This window comes from Canis lupus, chromosome 15 (genome assembly GCF_048164855.1).
Source record: "Canis lupus baileyi chromosome 15, mCanLup2.hap1, whole genome shotgun sequence".
Taxonomy (NCBI): domain Eukaryota; kingdom Metazoa; phylum Chordata; class Mammalia; order Carnivora; family Canidae; genus Canis; species Canis lupus.
In genome coordinates this window covers 46,553,294-46,573,591 of record NC_132852.1, presented here as the reverse complement: position 1 = coordinate 46,573,591, position 20,298 = coordinate 46,553,294, and the positions used below count along the sequence as shown (strand labels likewise).

At 58.0% G+C, this 20,298-nt stretch overlaps 1 protein-coding gene across 7 annotated transcripts in view; it reads left to right on the top strand.

The window, feature by feature from the left end:
* Window positions 1-18,470, top strand: part of AGAP3 (ArfGAP with GTPase domain, ankyrin repeat and PH domain 3) — a 56,415-nt gene extending 37,945 nt beyond the window's left edge. For 5 of the 7 annotated variants that reach the window (XM_072776958.1, XM_072776956.1, XM_072776961.1 and 2 more), the window contains 9 exons: window positions 2,295-2,399; window positions 8,409-8,577; window positions 12,278-12,391; window positions 14,125-14,262; window positions 15,961-16,115; window positions 16,198-16,288; window positions 16,435-16,657; window positions 17,334-17,589; window positions 17,751-18,470. In XM_072776958.1, coding sequence (XP_072633059.1) covers window positions 2,295-2,399; window positions 8,409-8,577; window positions 12,278-12,391; window positions 14,125-14,262; window positions 15,961-16,115; window positions 16,198-16,288; window positions 16,435-16,657; window positions 17,334-17,589; window positions 17,751-17,957 — 1,458 coding nt within the window. In that variant the 3' untranslated portion in view covers window positions 17,958-18,470. The remainder of the gene's footprint in view (window positions 1-2,294; window positions 2,400-8,408; window positions 8,578-12,277; window positions 12,392-14,124; window positions 14,263-15,960; window positions 16,116-16,197; window positions 16,289-16,434; window positions 16,658-17,333; window positions 17,590-17,750) is intronic. The other 2 variants (XM_072776959.1, XM_072776957.1) reach the window with 2 other exon arrangements.
* The last annotated feature ends 1,828 nt before the right edge of the window (window positions 18,471-20,298 follow it).

Sequence of the window (20,298 nt, the reverse complement as noted above, 5' to 3'; positions counted from 1 at the left end):
GGTGAAGGAGGGGCCAGAGTGCTGGCTAGGAAAGGGCCTCCCTGCTAGGTGGCCCCCTCCGCATTCTGACTCCTGATCCCCCTGATCCCCTGTGGGAGGCCGCACTCCCTACCTGCCGAGAAACTGAGGCCCAGGGGGATCCCTGGGTGGCTCAGCAGTTTGGCGCCTGCCTTCGGCCCAGAGCGCGATCCTGGAGTCCCGGGATCGAGTCCCACATCAGGCTCCCTGCATGGAGCCTGCTGCTCCCTCTGCCTGTGTCTCTGCCTCTCTCTCTCTCTCTGTACTCTTATGAATAAATAAATAAAATCTTAAAAGAAAAGAAAAGAAACTGAGGCCCAGGCAGCTAAAGCCACTTGTTTGATGTTGAAGGCTAGTTGGTGGCAGAAGCGGGAGCAGAGCCTGGCTCCCCTTTGCCGTGACCGGAGCTGGGACTGGACCCAGGAGGGCAGGGATCAGGTGGGAAGGGTTTGAGAACAGAGGAATCCCCTCCGAAGGCCAAGGGGTGTGCAGGAGGGGTTGATGAGCCTCAGGTGAGCGACCCGGCAGCCTCCGCCCAGCCCTTCCCAATGGCTCAGTGTGAGCCTGGGGGCCACCTTCTCCAGAATCTGACCCTTGGTCCTGAGGGGTGTTGTCTGCAGTCAGGGCAGAGGGAGCAGCTGTATTCTTGCTTCGTTCCTGCCCAGAAGCAGATCACCGAGGCTCCTTCGCAAACTACAGGCAGGGGTCCAACTGCTTTCTGGACTGTTCCAGCCACACAGTCTAGTGACGTTCCCATCAGTTCCACTTGTCTTGAGTTGCTCCTCGTGAGGATAGAGTCTCTCACGCTGATAGGGACCGGGTCTCAGGGTTTGTCCTCGGGCGGCCCGGGACTCCCAACTCGATCTCGTGTGACTGCACCTCCATGTCACCTGTCGTGTGACAACAGTATCTGTCACTTGGGGGCAGCAGGAAGAGTGAGATGGAGAAAGGGAGGCATGGTAGCGAGGATGTGAAACATCTGTCTTAAGGTGGGAGACTCTCGGCTCCATCTTGGACCCTACGGGGTAGATGAGGCAGGAGGTCCTGATTGCCTGCTTGGCTCAACTCCTCCCCTGAGGACCAAGCCTTCTCTTCGGAAGAACATGGAGAACCTGCACCCTTGGGCCACAGGACCTTAGCCAGTGCTGTTTCCTCACCCTCAAATCTCTTAATCTCTGTTCTCCTTGTCTTCGGGCAGGGCCCTCCATTCCTCGAAGAGAAGCCACCCCAAAGCCATGACTTTGTGGCTTTAGGTCAGGGTTCAAGTCGTCAGGTCCCTTTTGGTGGTCGCTGGGGTGGCCTCTGGGGCCTCGTCTGCTCTCTCCTGGCCTCTGCCAACCCTGACTCCTCCCTGCTCCAGCCCCTACCTGGGTGGCTCTCCTGGGGGAGCTGTGTCTGGGGGGGCTAGAGGGAAAGCTGCCTCTTCACCCCCTCCTGTGTTGGTAGGGGGCTTCCAGGGGTGATGCCAGTCTTGAGGAGCTGCCACTGGGATCTGAGTGGCACTTTGTCCTCTCCCCGACCCCATCCTGTCCTCAGCCATTCTCCCATGCTGTCTGTCATTTCGTGGGGAGAGCCAGAGGTGGGCGAGGGTGTCTTCAGGGATGTCCTTAGAGGAAGGCCAAGGCCATCCTTGGGTCTGCCCTGCCCTGTAGCCTTCTCACTGTGGCCCGCTCCCCTTTCAGCATCTCTGATGGCCGCGGTCGACTGGCTTCTCCCCCTGTGCCCCACCACCAGACATTGGCTGAGGGTTTGCTGTGTCCCAACCATTGGCACAGTGTTGAGCATGTGTCCGTGAACAAAACACACGAACGGCCTTGCTCTCAAGGAGTGCATGTGCATCCCTCTGGTCCTCTCACCTCCAGGCTGAGTGTCTCACACGCACGGGGATTGGGTTGCTGAGCTCTGGGACTCTGCACTGCCTGCCCTGGGGAGTCTGAGGCATTCTGGGGGTGGTTAAGGGATTTTGGCCCTGGTCACCCACCCTTGGAGACCTATGGGTAGGAGTGTCCCTGCCCGGAGGCCACCCAAACCCCGGGCTCCTGGTGCTGACCTGGCTGCACGGCCCAGGGTTGGGGGAGCTCCAGGTTGCTAGAGGACGGTCAGGGAGGGCCGAGCTCTGTGGAAGAGCCCGTCCGACCGTCGGCTTCAGTCCCTTCTAGATGAGCAGAGTGGCCGCAGAGGACAGGGATGGAGGTGTTACCTAGCGTCACTGGGACCTCTCGGGGCCTGTCATGTATGGGGCTGGCACCCGTCTCTGATCCAGCCTCTGTCCTCAGGGCATCCTGCTGAAGCGGAGTGGCAAATCTCTGAACAAGGAGTGGAAGAAGAAGTACGTGACGCTCTGTGACAATGGGCTCCTCACCTACCACCCCAGTCTGCACGTGAGTCTGGGCAGGGCAGGGCCAGAGGAGGAGGAGCAGGGGTAGGGGGGTGCTGACCTGGGACTGTGGGCAGGCTGACCTCTGCGAGTGCACATGGACTGTCCCTTAAAGGACCCCCGTGTGGTGGCTTGTGGCTCAGGAACCGCAAGACCTGGGCCTAGGCTAAGCACTCAACCGTGAGACTCTGAGCGGTGGCTGAACCCTTTGGAGAAGACCCCCCCAGGGGTGATTGCTGCTGGGCTAGGCTGCTGTGTGCAGTCAGGTCCTCCCATCTCCACCCCACTTGTTGAAAGAGCTGGATTGGGCCCTTTCATGTGGAATTGCTGAAGTTGGGGGTGCCGGGGGGTGCCAACCAGTTGTCTTTAGGGGAGCCGCATCAGCGGGGCATATCTGGGTTCCTGGGCCTGGGGTGATGGAGAGCCAGAGGGCAGTTCATCTGGGGCTGCTGAGAATGGCATGGGGGCTCCTGGGAAGGGGAGCGTGGGGCAGTGGTGGTAGGTGGAGGGGTTCAGAGGGTGTGTGGCCTCTGTCCCCGTGGGTGAGGGTGCACTGATTATAGAGTGGCCCTTGTGGCAGTTCCCCCACCCTTCCTGCCTCCCCCTCCCCTCACTGCGTGGCTCCAGCACACAGCTGTCACCAGAATCCATCTCTGTCACCGCCCCACTGTGGGGCTAATGAGTTCTCCTGTGAAGCCCCTCCAGCACAGCACGTGGGCCGGCCCCACCCCCGGCCCAGAAGCCCAGGGCCTGCCTCAGAAGGTCCTTTGCCTGCCTCTGAATCTGCACAGTGTCAGGGAGGCCTGCCCCATGAGGTGCTGGGGTCCACGGTTCCAGCCAAGACCCGGTCCTTAGGGCACCGCCCCGACAGCCCTGCTGAGAAAACACACCGAGACCTGGCTTGGGATGAGCCGGCAGGCGTCTGCATGGTCAGGACAGAACCCAGCCTTGCCCTCCTGGGTTTCTCCCCATCTGGTTCCTCAGGCGCCAACCCTCACCCTTAACTCAGGCCACCACAAGTCACAGTGTTCCCTCCTAGCGTTTTGTCCTCCACAGGGCGGGAGCTGGTGTTAGGCTGTGGGGGCGCTGAGGAGGGCCCATACCCGGCGACCTTGGCGCAAGTCCAGAGCCACCTGGTCCTGCTGCTGAGTCAGTAAGAGAGAGCAGCAAGGCTACCAGCCAGAGCACCAGCACCACGGCTCAGGTGTCTCAGAAAGTCACGGGGCATCTTGCCCGTACAGGGCCTCTGCACTAGGAGGTTGGGAGAACCACTGTACTTCTCAGCTAAGAGGGGCCACCATGCCCATTCAGATGCCAGCCTGGTACCTCTGAGCTCCCAGCTGGTTGTACCCATCCCCTTTACCCCAGGCAGGATGTGCTGGGTCTCCTCCGGCAGCGTCTTGCCAGTGCATCTGGGAACTGGCCTGTCCGAAGCATCCCAGGCTCCCCTACCCGTGTGGGGGTGGCCTTGGCTTCCCCCCATTGATGCATTCTTACCTGTTCTTTCTGCTTTATGCAGCTCTGGCTGTGCGGTGTCCCCTTTGCTTGTCTCCATGCTTCAGACAACGGAGGAAGCCCAGTGTGGAGGAAAGGTGACAGTAAAGGGTCTCAGCACATGGAGGAGTGTTCAATGGTTATGTTGGGTTTGAGGAAAGAAGGAAAGGAAGAAAAGGTTCCTGGAGGGAACTGCTGCTTTTACGCTCAACAGTCTAGAAAGCAGAAGCTTGGTGGGGTCTTGTCTGTTGCATCATCAGAGTCACCCAGCCAGTGGCTGAGCTGTTACCTGGACCTGTGACTTTGACGTTACCCAGATTTTTCCGCACCATGCTCAGACCTCCTGCCTTTGGGCCTAGCTGAGAAAGTGACTGGAGAGTTAACATCCAGGCAGTTGTTGCCTAGACAGGAGGACGGAGGGAACTGACGGGTACCCCTGCCTGGGCCAGGCTGGGTGTCTGAGTGTCCCAGAGGCTCCTCCAGCGCCATGCTCGTTGGACTGTGTTGTGCGCTTTGGTGCGTTCAGGAGCCTGGGACAGGGTCTGGGTGGCGGCAGCTTCCAGGCCTGTCCTTGCTTTCTTGCAGGGTGAGTCTAAGAGGCAGGTGGCTCTGCTGGCCTGTCCCCTGCCAGGCCTCCTCTTGTCTTGTGGGCTGCAGGACCTTGTGAAGAGGTTCAGTGAAGGGCTTCTCTGAGACCCAAGGTGCCCTGTCAGCTTTTCACCTGCTGTCCATTGGTTCTGGAATCAAAGTATAGGTCTTCTTCTGTACCTTCCCAGGAGGGGCTGGTAAACGCAGGTAGCAGCGGTGTTGCCCTGTGGATGCTTCTTTTCCCTCTCGGAAGATGCAGATCAGGTCCAAACAGTGTGGGAGCAGGAGCGGGAGTGGTGCAGGTAGGAGCGAAGGCCAGAACGGGGCCAGAACGGGGGTGTTGTGTGCTGCTGCACCAGCAGGGCTTGAGTTTACTGCTAGCGAAGGCTGTCTGCCCCTCTTGCATCCTGACTCCTCTGGACTCCATCCTACTGCAGCAGCAGCTGCACTCATGTGTGCTTCCTGACCTGCCTCCATCCCCCCTTCCCCATCTCCCCACCTCCCCACTGCTGCCAGCAGGGACCTCACCCCACCCTGGGGAGCCACCTGGCTTCTTGGGAGGTTCCCTCCTGCCCGGCAGCCCTGCAGAGGAAGGGCCGTCCATAGCCCCAGAGGTGCACACACTACTCATGGCCCGTCTGCCGCCACCGTGGGGACCGCTCCCTCCTGCCACCTAGAGGGCAGGGGTGTCCGTGAGTCACCTAGTGCCTGGAGGCTGGGCACTGCTGGGCTCATGGAGGAAGGGCTGGTGGGCAGGCCTCAAGCCTTCCACCCCATCCTCGCCTGGCCCAAGAGAGCCCGCCACAGCCTCCCCCATTTTGCAGCCAGCGGAGCCATTCACACAATCACCTTCTGTTAATTCTATCTGCAACATCAATTAAATTGTTTGTAGAAACTAATTGAATGTGGCTTAATCACACATCTTAATAGCTTTCCACGCTCTGAACTCGTTGTTAATTCCAGTAATAAAACGAGATGAGAACGCTGGCTGGGTAATTAGCGAGGAGGCTGGGGAAGAAATTGCTGTTTGATGGCGGGTAATAAAGGCAGCCGTGGTGACCGCTCTCCTGAGCAGCCGCTGCCACCGCCACCGCCGAGCTCCCCGTTCTGCTGACGGAGGGAAACGCTGTTGCTCTGCCCCCGATGTCCTCGTCCCTGCTGCCGCTCCTTGCGTTCCGCAGCATGCTGTCCTTGTGCCAGGCTCTGTCTCCCACCTTGACTCCAGAGCTGGCCTGGCACAGCGTATGGAGCAGGGTGCTATGGGTGCTGGCCTGCACCGCACGGGAGCACCTGTCCTGTGTGGTCGGAGTGGCCAGTCCCCCGACATCGGTTCTGGCTACTTGGCCCCGGAGTCCCTCCGTGCAACTGTTGTTCTTGGCACGGGGTCAGCCTGGGCATCCCAGGACTGCCACGGGGCTTGAACTGTGCAGCTGCTGTGACCTCCTTGTGAACTAGAGCAGCCCGAGCCCCTCCCCCAGGAGAGGGACTGCAGCTGTGCCTTCGGCCCAGCCAGCTGTTGACAGTTGTTTGGAACAGCCAATCCAAGATGTGACTGTGTGCAGGGACCTGGGACGGGTGCATACCGAGGCGAGTCAGTGGGATGTTGGGCTCGGACTAAGGAGGGCTTGAGACTCAGGCTGATGCTGGATGCCGGGCTGAGAGCAAGACCACAGGGCCAGCGGGGACTGAGTTTGCTGGGGGGCTGATGGATTGAGGGCACACTGTCTCTGTCTCCCAGGTTTGTGCCTCTCTGAGCCACCAGGGCAAGGGCCTGGGGTCAGGGCCCTGACAGCATGGAGCAGAATGGGGCTGAGAGCTTGTCATAGGGCTCCTCCCTTGGGTGGAGGTGGTTCCTCTTGACTTCTCCGATGTCATTCTGTGGTTCTGACACGTGAAGCAAACACGCTCAGAGCAGGGTGTGCCTAAGGCCCGGCACCTGGCTCCGTGCCTCCCAGGGGACTAGGTGGTGGTGGGGGGGGGGCGGGTGAGGGGGGTGTAGACATAGCCCAGAGCTGCATGGAAGGGAGTTTTTTCATGGGCGCACGCTAGTGGGGGCCACTCCTCCTCTGTGCCTGATGAGGCCCCTCTGTCCTGAAGGGCCCTGTGCCTGCGGAGGTGTCGGAGCCACTTGGAGTATAAGGTAGCCACGGGCCTGGTGGGGCCTCGTGACAGTGGGACTTGGCTGGTGAGGTCAGCATGCTATCATCAATGGCGTCCTTTCGTCCCTGCCATGAGTCTTTTCCCCTCATGACCTGCAGCCTGATGACCGGAGTGCAGGAGGGGGCCTGGCATTGCATGCTGTCTCCTCATTTTCGCTCCTATTCTTAACTGGAAACTTACATGTTCTCTTAGCTCCTTGGGGCCAGATGACCCCTTTCTGCTTGATGTTCTCTTGGTCATTCCCAGAGTGAGGGCCAGCCTTAAACTTGCTCCTTCAAGCTGGCCAACATTCCCCACCTGTTCTCTCAAGCAGAGGACACTGCCCCTTTTCCCTGAAGCTAAAGGGTGAGAAGGTAGGAGAGCTGCTGGGTGACATCCCGAAGTGGGTGAAGGTACGGGGGCTGCGGGCTCTTGCGGACATGGAGACAGGGCCTCAAGGAAGCTCTCTTGGGAGGAGAGCAGGTCAGAGTCTCCTCAGCGGAATTCCATTCCAAGTTCAGCTGGCACCACCCACCCAGATCCTGTTCTCCAGAGGAGTTTTGACCACATTTTATCAGGGACGCTAGCTGGGAACTGCTGAGGAACTTACCAGTGACAGAAGCGAGGAAATGGGTCAGCCATGCGGAAGGCGCCAGCAGAAGCAGTGGGGGGCCTTGGTTGGGCTCAGGGTTAAAGCCCGAAGCTCTTAAGGGGAGGGGGCAGCCTCTGCTCTGTGGTCCCCAAGTTGCCACTCCACCGTGGGACTCCCAGGCCAGAATCAAGACGGCAGGAACGGCGGGGGCCCAGGTGCTGAGCGGCCCCCACGCTTGGGATCCCCACCCAGTCGTCCATGTCTGGGGCCCTCTGGGTGCTGACTTGAAGTCAGGATGCATTCCTGGGCTGAGGAAGTCTACCTTCAGGGCACAGCCTCCGCAACCTGCAGAGCCTGGGCTGGAGTCTGGTTCTGCTACCTTTCGATTTGTGCCCTTGGGCAGAGAAACCTTTGCAAGCCTCTGTCCTACTACTGTAAAGTGGCTCTGGTGACGCCCAGTCCCGGGAAGGTGAACTGTGATCCACACCTGCAGTGTCCCGAGCACGGGCAGCTGATGGTGTGATGGTAATGGTTATTTTGCTGACTGGATGCCCGCTGCTCTCTGTGGAACCATGGACCCTTCTCTGTACTAAGTCAGAACAGCAAAAAGCATCAAAGGCTCCTTTTAAACTGTTTAGCAGATCCTTACCATCGTCGGGCACTGTTGTCAGGATGGAGGACTGTTCGAGGCTTGAAGGATTCCCCGTGCCCCAGTGGTGGTGGTGGAAGCTTCTGAAACCACGGCCGAGGTACTCGGTGACTAGGCCACCCATGGCCTGGGGCTGCCCCACCGTCTGCGTCCTTTGGAATATGTCAGTTCCTCTTCTGGCCATGTGGGCCTTCTCTTCCTGGCTCCCATCTCGGCTGTGTACTTGCCCTCCCTCGTGGTGCCTCCTGAGCCGTCCTTCCTAAAGGAGCCCTGTGCCTCGGGGCTGGGCTTCACACACCCCCCACCTCTGCCGATGGTGTCCCCCCACCCCACCCCTGCTGTGTCTTGCCCAGTAGATTGGGTGTCATCCACACATGGAGATATTCTGTGAGCTTCACCGTCTGGTTTTTTAAAATTTGGGCTTTCCCTCTCCTTCTGTTTCTTCCAGCACAGGGGGAGAGATCTAGGAGTTGGTTGGTCAGTGTCAAAGTGCAGCCAGAGAGTGACCTGCCCTAATGAATGTTCGTCTGTTTTATCCGCATGGCCCTCAGGATTACATGCAGAACATCCATGGCAAGGAGATTGACCTGCTGCGGACCACAGTGAAAGTGCCAGGGAAGCGCCTGCCCCGAGCCACACCTGCCACAGCCCCTGGCACCAGCCCCCGGGCCAATGGACTGGCCTTGGATCGGAGTAACACACAGCTGGGTGGGGGCACAGGTGAGGTGGCTGCTGGGGGCAGGGTGGTGGGGGTGCGTGGAGAGCCTTGCTTCCTCACTCTGCAAGATTGGGGAGTGTGGCTGTGGAGGCCTGAAAAGGTAGGCGCTGTGGGGCTTTGCTCTTTCTCAGCCTGGGTCCTCAGGGCTCCTGTCATGTTTGCCACCCAGAGTCATGCTTCAAGATGAGGTCAGCCAAATGCATTTGCCAAACTGCTGCCCTCGTGGGAGTTGGTAAAGGTAGCAGCCAGTATACAGCCTGGTGGGTGATTTGAAGATCGAGATAGGGCCAGACAGCCTCATGCTGACAGGTGCTGTTAGTGGTCCTTGGGCCAGGGCAGGTGATGGTGGGAACAGGGCCTCTAGCACACATAGCCAGCATCTCAAGCAGGTGTGCTGTGTGGGGAGGGAGGGAGCCAGAAGGGGTTCACTTCGCAAATGTTCTAGGGTCTGCAGCGAGAGGTAGGGTCTTTGCTCAGAGAGGAATGAGTTTAGAGAGGAGCTAGAAGCCAGGTAGGCTCTCCCACAGGCTTAGCTGTGTGGAAAAAAGAGCTAGAGCCCGAGAGGGTGTGAATCTGGGGTGCACTGGTTTCTCCTTGACCGGTTCTTACCTTTTCAGATGATACTATGAGTCCAGGTGAATAATACTTACGTTCCTTTCTGTTCCTGGCTCGCCCTGCCTTGCTGGGCCTCTGAGGCTCCAAAGCCACATTGCTGTCCCTCCCACACCTAGTCCCCTTGCCCCAGATCTGCCTTAGCTTCTGGACCCTTATTCCCAAGACTTCAGTATCCCCGATGCTGTTCTAGGTGATTGGCTCTCCTTTTCCCTGGGTGCAGAAACAGCTGCTTAAGAAACTGTCCAGCCCCCTAGGGACTGCAACTGTGTCCCTGCCCTAGGGACTGGCTCTTAGTCCAGGGGTGCTGCCTTTCCCAGAGGCCATGTGGGACCAGGGGCACTTGTGCTTATCATAGTAATAGGCTGCTGAGGACATTCAGTGCACAGGGGCCTGGGTACTAAGTCCTTGGAATGGATGGAGCAGGCCCTGGAGAACTGCCCCCGTCAAAGTGCTGATAGGACCCGCATTGAGCAGCTCTGGGTTCAGAGAAGAGGTCAGACAATGGCCTCCTGAGCATGCTCTTTGCTGGAGGCAAGGAGCACTTGGCACCCCTACTCTGTGGCATTTGTTCAGTCCCCGCTGACCAGTCTGGAGGCGCTGGGAGAGACATGGGAGGAGCTGCCCTCTGCTGACAGAGGTGGCCAGATGCAGTAGATCTACTCTATGTCAAGCCCATTTGGAGCTCTGTCAAGTTGAGATTATCATCCCCACTTTATGGATGAGGAAACCAATGCTCAGCGAGATTGAATAACTAGTCTGTAAAATTCCACAGTAAGTGGGGCTTTGAGAGTGGGGCTTTGAACCTAGAACTGTGCCTGACTTGAAAAGCCATGTTTTATCCTCTGAGCCACCTCAGCTCAGAGAGAAGATCTTGAATTGTGCAGAGGGTTTTAGTGGATTTAGGGAAATAAGGAGGGTAATGAGAAAGGCATCCACCCGTCTCGGGGCCGGGATGGGGGTGCTCTAGGGAGGGGTTGAATGGCAAAAACAGGCCCTGCGCCTTCCTCAGTGCTCTGCCTAGAGAGCTGGGTCAGGGCTGCTGGGGAATCACTGCCAGGCATGGGCAGGGGGCTGGGGCTCAGCCAGGGCCCCGAGCAATCCCAGAGCTGCATGCACACAGGGAGAGGAGCAGCCTCTGATCTGGCATGGGGTTTCTTGTTTCCTATCCAAGGAGGAAGGAGGGGATGAGCCTTTCCTTGAAGTCAGGTAGCAAGACTGTGCTTTTTCCCCAAAGAGGCAGAGAAACAGTAACAAGCTCTGTCCTGTCATAATCCTGGGCCATCAGAGCCTTCCCCAGGGAGGGGGGCAGAGGTGCACATGGAGAAGAGACACACAACACCCACAGACACTTGCCCACGGCCCCAGAACACATGGACGGGCATTTACCCGAGCCCGTGTCCCCTCCACCGCACGCTGACACCGACCTCATGCACACTCACACATGTCTCCCGCTCACCGGGCGATGTTAACATCTCATTATCTTTGTTACTGTAATTACATTATCCGCTGCTTTATGCAGAATTATCCTCCGAGGACTAATTGATGGCTCCATGTTTAATTCATTAATCATTAGCATCAAATTCGACAATTACAGTGCACACTGATTGTGGGATTGCAGGCGTAATGAGGGGAGAATTAACAAAGAAAAGGGAAAGCACTTTCCCTCCCTTGGGGTTTTGAGTTGGGGGTCTTGGGGAGGAAGTTGGGCCTGTGAGGTCTTTGGGTGGGGCTCAGGTCGAGGCAGGGATGAGATTTAGAACCCATGAGGGCACGGAAGCAGGAGAGGCGTGGGGAGAAGCAGGGTCTCTGGGAATTTAGGGAATTGCATCTGCCGCCCTAAAGGTCTCCTGCCAGGGAGCCGAGGGTACCCTGAGAAAGGCCAGGTTTGCAGAGACCCCGATAGGCCCGAGCAGGGGTGGGGTGGGGCGGGACTCTGCAGAGGAAGTATCAGCATGTGGCCTTGAGGGACTGGAAATGGGGCAGCCTGGCTGGCAGTGTTGGCACCACACGTATATTCATAAGCACTTACTGTGTGTCTGGTCCTGCCTTGGGTGTTATGATGAATACAAGAGAAACACAAAACTTGCCTTCCACCTTTCTGCATCAGATTGTCCTCCGAGCGTTAGGGATGTCTGGCCTGTTTCTTTACCTTCTAGGGGCTTCAGCTCAGAGCTTCCATCCCTAGGCTTCCAGAAATTCCATCCCTGTCCTCCCAGGACTGGTTAGAGGCTGAGTTTGTCACCTGCTCTGTTGCACTTGGTCCAGCTCCAGGCCCTATCTCTGCCTCCCTTACTAACCTCCCATACCTGGCCAACTCTTCCGCTCTCGGTTCAGACCTCGCCACTGGCCTACCTGTTCTCAGACTTCCCACCACTGCCGCCTTCTAGCCTCAGTCCCTGTCCTTAGGTGGACTGAGGTGACAGGGCAGCAGAGGCCCTGTGGCTGCCCCATGGGCTCCCTGTTAGTGAATCCAGTGCTTAGAGGGTGCTGAGGGCACAGGGGCCCGGCCGCTTCCACTGCCAGGCCCTGGCACTCCTGGAGCCTTTCGTTCCCCTTGGCTCTGCCATTCTTCCCTGATGGGAAACGAAAGATTAATTTTCTCCAGCCCAACAGGATAATTACTAATACTAATTAGACATAATTACTTGAATCTGATACACTTATTTCTCGTCAGAATAGCACCAAAGCTGAGGCAAAGCAAATGGCATATGTGGACTTAGAATGTGTGGTGTAGGGGCCTGATCTGGAGGGAGAGGGGGCTGAGAATGATGGCCAGACAAGCGCTATGGTGACAGGGGTGTCAGGACTGTGTGCCCCCCTCTTCTGGCTCACAGCAAGGGGATGAGGTGTCCACTCTCTTCATGGAGAGGAGTGTGAGGTGTGGGACCAGCTGCTTCCTGGGGGGTGGGGGGCCGGGCAAGGCCTCTCGGTCTCCAGTAAGCCTGGCTGGTACCTGGTAAATGCCTCGTTTTTGGTCAGTATTCTGCTAGAATTTCTCAAGTTCTGCCTGCAGCCTTATCTTCAGGAAAATCTGTGTAGCCCTTCCCCAGCCTCCCTTCCCAGTCTGACCCTTCCCCCCACCCCCAGGTGCCCCCTACTCGGCCAGCAACCCGGCCTGGGCTGGCCCTCGCCCTGAGGGCCTGCACCAGCGCTCCTGCTCCGTTTCCAGCGCCGACCAGTGGAGTGATGCCCTGCCCCCAGGTACGCAGGACCCCATAAGCAGAGGAGGGCAGCCAGGGAGCAACCGCAGCCTGGGTGCCGAGGGGAGGGGCCCAGCAGAGCTTGCTGCAAGGCGAGGCCAGTGCGGGGGGGGGTCTAGAAGTGGAGGAGGGGCTCTCTGTATCCCTGCTCCAGCAACCAGGGGCGGAGGCTTCCTGGCCCTCAAGCCCTTTGCTGCCCCCAGGCCCTGCCAGTGGCTGGCTGGCTGGTGCCAGAGACCTTCCCTCTGCAGCTTCTCTGCCCACCCGCCGCCGCTGTCCCTAGGCAGTGCTGGTGGCGGCTCCCGCATCCCCATCAGCCCCCTGCGCAGCCAGCTCATCAGCCTCACCGCGGGGGGGACAGGGAAGCGGCTGAGCAGGGAGGTCGGAGGCTGGGGGCTTTACACACGTTTTGAAGGCGGCAACTTGCCTGCCATGGAGGGGGTGGTCCTAGAGATAGGATCCAGGATCCAGAAGGTAGTCCTCGGCTCCTGCCCCCACCTGGCCTGGCCTGCCTGAGGCTCCATCCTGTCTAGCTGGTCAAAAGTCTACCTTTCCTCCCCCATCCCACCGTCCTCCCACTATCCTGGGCTCTTCATTTTCTCCCCCTTTCATCCATTTTTGTGCCCAGCTCACATCTCAGCTCCTCCTTCCCCTTATTACGTCTCCCTGCCCCTTCAGTGAGCACTGCCACACGTGTGTACACAGACACACACACATACTCTCCCCGCTCCCCCCTACTCTCACTGGTACCCTAGCCATTTGTACCCTAACTTTTCGTACCCTAACCGTACCCTAACCGTTAGGGTCAGCAGTTCTGCAGGCTAAAAGAGAGGTGGGCACAGCCCCGCCCTCCTTTCCTAGGTCAGGGCTCCAGGGTGCTCCCTGGCCCCTCAGGCACACCTGCTCCTCCCACTTTGCCTCCAGCTGGGGGCAGTAGTGCCAGGGCCCCCCCACCCCCAGGCCTGTAAACTTCCTGAATTGCCTCCCCAAACCCTTCACAGGCTCTCACCCCTCAGAAGCACTCACCCCCAGTCTGAACTCTGACAGCTCGAAGGAACTGGGTGCTCCCAGCACAGGGAATCTCCCCACCTCCTGATCCAAGTCCCAGCCTCCCCAGGGGGGTGAAAGGGTGACTGGAGGGCTTGAGAAGGGGAGCTGAGGGCGCTTCCCAGAGCCACTGTCCTGACGGGCCAGGCCGCCTGGCCTCGGTGGGGCCCCTGTGTAGAGTCTGGAAGGAGGAAGGCAGGCAGGGAGGGAGCGTGTCTGCCTCTAATGAAGTTTGACATTTAGTGGTGAGCGCCGGGCGGGGTGTGGGAGACGGAGCTTGATTAGCGCGCTCTAATTGACAGTAATTAGGCAGCTCCCTGATTGTTTCTAATTCTGCTATTAATTGTGAGGAGCGGGGAGTGTGATTGAGGATAAATTTGGTGCGGAGCTGCTGGGGCTTCAGCTCCCTGTGAGTTCCCTGGGCCGCCTTCCGCCCCTCCGGGCTGACGATTCCTCCCTGCCTTCATCCTGCGCTGCTGCCCAAGTTCCCTGCATTCTCCTGTCCTCACCTTCTTCTCCATCCAGGGCTGGGGAAGCTTTGGGGTTGGGACTGGCTGCGCAGACCCTGTCCCCGGTGGTCCGGCTGCTGGGCAGGGTGGAGCTCCCAGCTGCACTAGGCAGGTCTTGTACTCTGCACCCCCCCCACCCTCCCCTCTTCCCACACTTTTCCACCTCTCCCCTCACCAGCCAGTGGCCCAGCTGAGGTGCTCAGTTCCAGCCCCAAGCTGGAGCCTCCCCCATCTCCCCACTCCAACCGGAAGAAGCACCGGAGGAAAAAGAGCACCGGGACCCCCCGACCAGACGGCCCCAGCAGTGCTGCTGAAGGTTAGGGGGACCTACAGGGAAATGGGCACAGGAGGTGGGCTGTGGGATTCGGGGGCAGTACCCTCAACACCATTTTTTTTTCCATTTTAGAGTTAAGTACCTTGTGATAATTAGCAATAACCACAGTTTCACTTCCTTTGGTAATGTAGACCTAGTATCTTAGGAAAGCTCTTTCTTCTGCGTAATTTAAACCCTTTCTATTAAAATGTGAGCTTCTCTTTTATTCCTTATAGAAGGTAAAACACAGCAGGCGGCTACTCTAGTAGCTCTTCCAAGGCTTGTGGGCAGGACCTATGTTTTCTGTATCTCTTGTATCACCCATTGAGTTTAATGAGTGCTGGGCATATAGTAGGTGCTTAATACGTGTGTAGTAATTGGCTGAGTCTCTCCTTACTCATCATTAAACTAAGGAATTCCAGCTCCTCAAACATTTTTCCATAGGGCCTTTATCATAACCTGTGTTGATCATAGCACTTGTCCTCTGATTGTCTCCAAAGTTATCTTCAAAATGTTCCTCCTCTCAGTGGTTGGAGCCTCTTTGCTCCCAGACAAATTTCTTCTGCTGATGGCATAGGGTCTCACTTGTGCTCCGACTGCCAGGGGTAGGGATGTGGGCAGGAGGGCAGAGATCACCTCTGGGGAGGAGCTACCTTCCCCAGCCTACCTGCAGTGTAGTGATGCTTAGCATTCATGGCATGGGGTCCACTGTGCCAGGGAACTGAGCCCCTACGAGTGAGTGATCATGACTGTGTGGCTCAGGGGCGGTGCTGGAAGGTGAGGTGGGATGGTGGAGCCCGGGGGAAAGAAGGAGTACCAGCACTCTTCTAGGAGGTGGTTCCCATGGAGGGTGCCTGTAGAGTAGGACCCACGCCTCAGGCCTCTGCCTCTAGCCCAGCGCTGGGCCTCCCCACAGGTACCGGAGTTCTCTCTGCAGCCCCCGCCACACATTCCCGCTGCTTGTTAGGAATCGTTCACCCATAGGGTAGTGACCACTGGCAGAGAGGTTCGTGGAGCTGTGTTCCATTGGCCTAGGGGAGCAGAGCTTGGAGGAGCTTCACCACATTGTTTGGGGCCACAGTCCAGCCAGCAGTGTTTGTCACTGGAGCTGTCCCCATGTCCCTGTCTGCTCACACATCCCAGTTTGTGGGGAAAACCTCTCCTCCTCTCCCCATCCACTTGTCCTTCCTGCCTGTCTGTGCCATGGTAGTGGGGGAGGGGCCCGGCTCCCAGGAGCCCCACGCTGACGCCGTCAGGAATATTGGGTTTAATGAGCTGCAAAATGAGGCGGCTGCAGCTGACATATACGGATGGTGCCCACACCCGCCTTCCCCCACCCTCCCAGCATTGCCTCCTAGTGCCCCATTGCATCCTTCCCCAGACACTCCACTCTGCTTTCTCCAGGAAGCACCCCACTCTGAATCCCAGACACATTCTTGGCAGTGCCAGGGAGGCAAAATCCTTGCACCCCGCCTCTCCACCCAGGCTCCACAGGTGGTTAGGAATAGAGGACTTGAGGGCTCCTCTGCACAACTACAAGTTGCCCCCCGGGAACATGGCCTTTGAGGCCGGCGATAGAGGAAAGAGGAGGAGAGGCAGGAAAGCAGGAGAGAGCATAGAATTGTGGTGATTACATGTCCCTGGCTGTGTGCGTGGTGGGCGCCCTGCCCTGACGGAGATAAACACCCTTGTCTCCCACAGATGCAGAGGAGTCATTTGAGTTTGTGGTGGTGTCCCTCACTGGGCAGACATGGCACTTCGAGGCCTCAACAGCAGAGGAGCGGGAGCTGTGGGTACAGAGCGTGCAGGCCCAGATCCTCGCCAGCCTGCAGGGCTGCCGCAGTGCCAAGGACAAGGTTGGCACGGAGGCCCAAGTGGGGTGGGACCCAAGGCGGCCTTGTGACTGACCAGCCACCTCTCGTCTCTCCCACTGCGCAGACTCGGCTGGGGAACCAAAACGCAGCTCTGGCTGTGCAAGCCGTCCGTACCGTTCGTGGCAATAGCTTCTGTATCGACTGTGATGCCCCCAGTGAGTGCAAAGGCCAGCAGGGCTGGGGTTGGGGCGGCTTTAAGAAAGCTTGACAAGGGGCTTGCAGTTGGCCAGGGCAGAGGACTTTCCTGGTGTTCTCATTCTGGTTGCCCATGGACTTCATGATGCTTCCTCTCCTCACCTAGATCCAGACTGGGCCAGCTTGAACCTGGGTGCCCTGATGTGCATTGAGTGCTCAGGGACCCACCGACATCTAGGGGCTCACCTGTCCCGGGTCCGCTCCCTGGACCTTGATGACTGGCCACCCGAGTTGCTGGCTGTCATGACCGCGATGGGCAATGCCCTGGCCAACAGCGTCTGGGAGGGGGCCCTGGATGGCTATGCCAAGCCTGGGCCTGACGCCTGCAGGTGAGTGGCTGCAGGAGGCAGGGGTGCCCTGAAGCTGGCCAGGAAGGGTGGGGGTGTTGGTGCTCTGGTGTGAGGAAGATAGGGATGGCGCCTGGGTGGCTACAGCAGTGCTCCAAGGGTTAAAAGTGGCCGTTGCTCTGCTTGGCAGTTGGCCCCTTGGGGTGCCCCTCCCCCTCCCTGCCTGTCACTCAGGCTCCTCACAACAAGAGGCCCTTTCTGAGCCTTATCAGCAGGTCAGGGGCCAGCAGGAGGCGCATGCGCAGGGCCCTATCGCTCTGTGGCGTGAAGGCCCTAGCCAGAGCTCTGAGATGGGGAGAATGGGTGGGAGATAGGATGGTGCCTGGGCCCCTGGTGGAGGCCCCCCACCCCCTTTGTTCCAGCAGGGCCAGATAAGCTACTACGGGAGCCCTGCCTGGAATCTCGCTGCCCTCTCAGCCCCCTAGTCCCTGCCGCCCCCCAAGGGGCCGCTCTTCAGTGTTCCTTCCTTTCAGCTTCTCCCACCCCCTTTGCGTTACCTGCTGTATGCCGTCCATTTCTTCACTGCTCCATCCTATGCTGTTTCTTCCTGTTCCCCTTTGGGGTGGGGTGTCTGTCATTCCCTGACTGCCTGCCCCGGCCCCCACCCACTGGCTTGGGCCCTTCCTTGGCTCATGCCTGGATGGACCTGTGGTTGCAGAGAGGAGAAGGAGCGCTGGATACGGGCCAAGTATGAACAGAAGCTCTTCCTGGCCCCGCTGCCGAGCTCGGACGTGCCGCTGGGGCAGCAGCTGCTCCGGGCTGTGGTAGAGGACGACCTGCGGCTGCTGGTGATGCTGCTGGCACACGGGTCCAAGGAGGAGGTGAACGAGACCTATGGGGATGGGGACGGGCGGACGGCTCTCCATCTCTCCAGCGCCATGGCCAATGTGGTCTTCACACAACTGCTCATCTGGGTGAGTTGTGGGCTCCCTCCTTGCCTTTCCATTCCCAGCCCCACCCTTGAGGGTGCCTCTGGCCTATCCAATCTCCTTTTTGCCCCAGCCCTTTGAAAGCCACCTCTCCTTACCTCCCCAAGAACTTCATGCCAACTGTGAAAATGTGCTTTCTCCTGCAGTATGGGGTGGATGTGAGGAGCCGGGACGCCCGGGGCCTGACTCCACTGGCCTATGCTCGTCGGGCTGGCAGCCAGGAGTGCGCAGACATCTTGATCCAGCATGGCTGCCCTGGGGAGGGCTGCGGCTTAGCACCTACCCCCAGCAGAGAGCCTGCCAATGGTACCAGCACCTCTGCGGAGCTGCACCGAAGTCCTAGCCTTCTCTAAGGCCCACGAAGAGGGCAGAGGGGCCAGAAGGACTCTGTGGTCTGGGGCCCCTCCTCCCTACAGGCACAGCAGGGGATGCCAAGACACAGAGACTGAGAAGCGGGGACACGCAGAAAGGAAGAAGGAGAGGAAACAAGGACGAGTCAAACAAAAGACAGAGGAACCAGAGGGGGCCTCTGGGATTTGAGCTGCAGCGGATTGGGAGTGGAGCTATTCTAGCCCTCTGCCCTATGGTGCCACTGAAAAGGGACAGGACCCTTTGGAGGTACCTGTGAGGAGAGGGGAGCAGGACCTCTCCCTCCTCCAGATTCCTACCTTCTACTGCCAGCCCCCTGCAAGCCTTCATCCTAAAATGGAGCTTGGACGGATAGGGCACAGGTTGGGGGGGTTGCTGGAGAAGAGACACGAGGAGGTGATCTGTGAGTCCCGTGTAAATTTGTATATTGGAATATTTATGTTTGTGTACATATCCGGTGTGTGTGTATGATGAGCCAGTAAACCAGACTGTGTGGCCTTGTGTTCCCCTTTGTATCTCTGCCCTCCCGGAAACGCCCGTCAGCTCCACGGGCTGTATCTGGGACTAATTTGAGCTTGTCAGTAGCCCCGGCAGGCGAACCCTGTGACTGGAGGAAGTTTGGAGATCTGTGCTGCCCACTGGAGGCTTTGCATGGACTCTTCCTACTCCCACAGCCTGCCCTTGCCCTCAGAAGGCTTTTCCAGCTGGTGTCCAGTAACCTCGGGCCACGCCTGGTGCCAGCCAGTTCACCCAAAGCAGGGATGTGAACATCGCCCCCCTTCCTGCGGTCTGGCAGCTAGCTCACACAGCCAGACGTACCGGGAGATGGTCAAGGCACAGGACAAGAGTTCTGAAGATGCCACAAGGGTGAGTGGCTAGACATTACTAGGACAGCACTTGTCTCGGGACCCATGCCGAGGCTTTGCTTTTGAGGAAAGGGGAGGAGGTCGGTCACCGATGGCAGAGCAGCCAGCAGCCGCCTGGATTCCCACCAACATCATGCCAAGCTCGGAGCAGAATCCAGAGCTCCTGTTTTTCCCTGACTACCCCCGATCCTGGAACAACCTGAGGGAAACCCCTCTATACCTATTCTTGAATGATGAGAACTTGCCAAGTCCAGGTGCCTGCTCTCCAAGGAGGCTATTTTCCCATTCCTACAACCACTTTGCTGGTGGCCCTTGTTTTCTGCAACACTTAACGAGCTCTGGCTCTGGGGGGCTGCCACTCTCTGGATACCTGCCTGCGTGCAGGTAGATGACCACTTTGCAAGGCCAATAAGAGCCTTAAAGAGAAAAGTAGAACAGAAACAAGGCTTTGGGTGTGTATACGAATGGGTTTCTGGACTCCCAATTACTAGCGACAATCACCTCCCTTATTTCCCCTAAGGAAAACCTAGTATACTGAATGGCTAAACACTGCCTGGAATAGTTTAGGAGGCTTCATAAGTAAATTTAGAGGAAAATGGTAAATCAGGACCTTGGTACCCACCGCCTCCCGTCGGGCACAGAGCCAGGGATCATCTGCTCTAGCCCTACACCAGGAGACATGAATTCCCAACAGCCAAAGTGACGACAGCTCCTGTGATCTTCAACTGCTGCCTGGCATCTCTACTGAAAAGAATCTAACCCTGTAGGTTCCTTATGTGGGCAGAGACAACCTTAATCTAGATCAGGAATGGGGTTGGTCTGGACTATATTTTTTTAGCCTAATTTTCAAGCCTCGCTGAAATCTACCCAACCAGAGAAAACCTGCCCTGGATGCGTGTGTCCTCACCAGGGAACAGTGACACTGTGGTGAATTACCAGTCACAGGTGTTTGGTTGCCAAAACCAGCCAGGAGGAGGGGGCTGCCAAGGCAAGCCTGTCTCCTCATCCCAGGCATTCAGTAGGTGTTTGAGTAAATCGTGGCTGGCATGCCATTCCAGGAGGAAGGAACGGTGGCACTTTTCTAAGGGTGGAGAGAAGGCTGGCCAGGTATTTGACCCAGCTTGTGTTTCCCTCCCTGACCTTAACCTCCTGGGTCTCCTTGCCTCACTCAGAGCCCTGCCTGTTTTTGTTCTCCGTGGCCGTGTTCTTTACCCTGGCTCTCCGTCTCCTGTTTCTTCCCCAGAAGCCCTCTTACCATGATCCCAACTTCAGCTGGTTTCTGTAATAATCCTCTTTCCCCAGGGTCTGTGCAGGTGTGGCCATGCAGCCCCGCTCTACGGCTGGCCCAGGACAACAGCCCTTCTGCGAAGGTGGGGAAATGGCAAATAGCTTCAGTTGGTCTTGTTTCCCAACCCGGTATACTCCATTTCTTGCAAGTGCCCCTGAAGCCTCTCAGCCT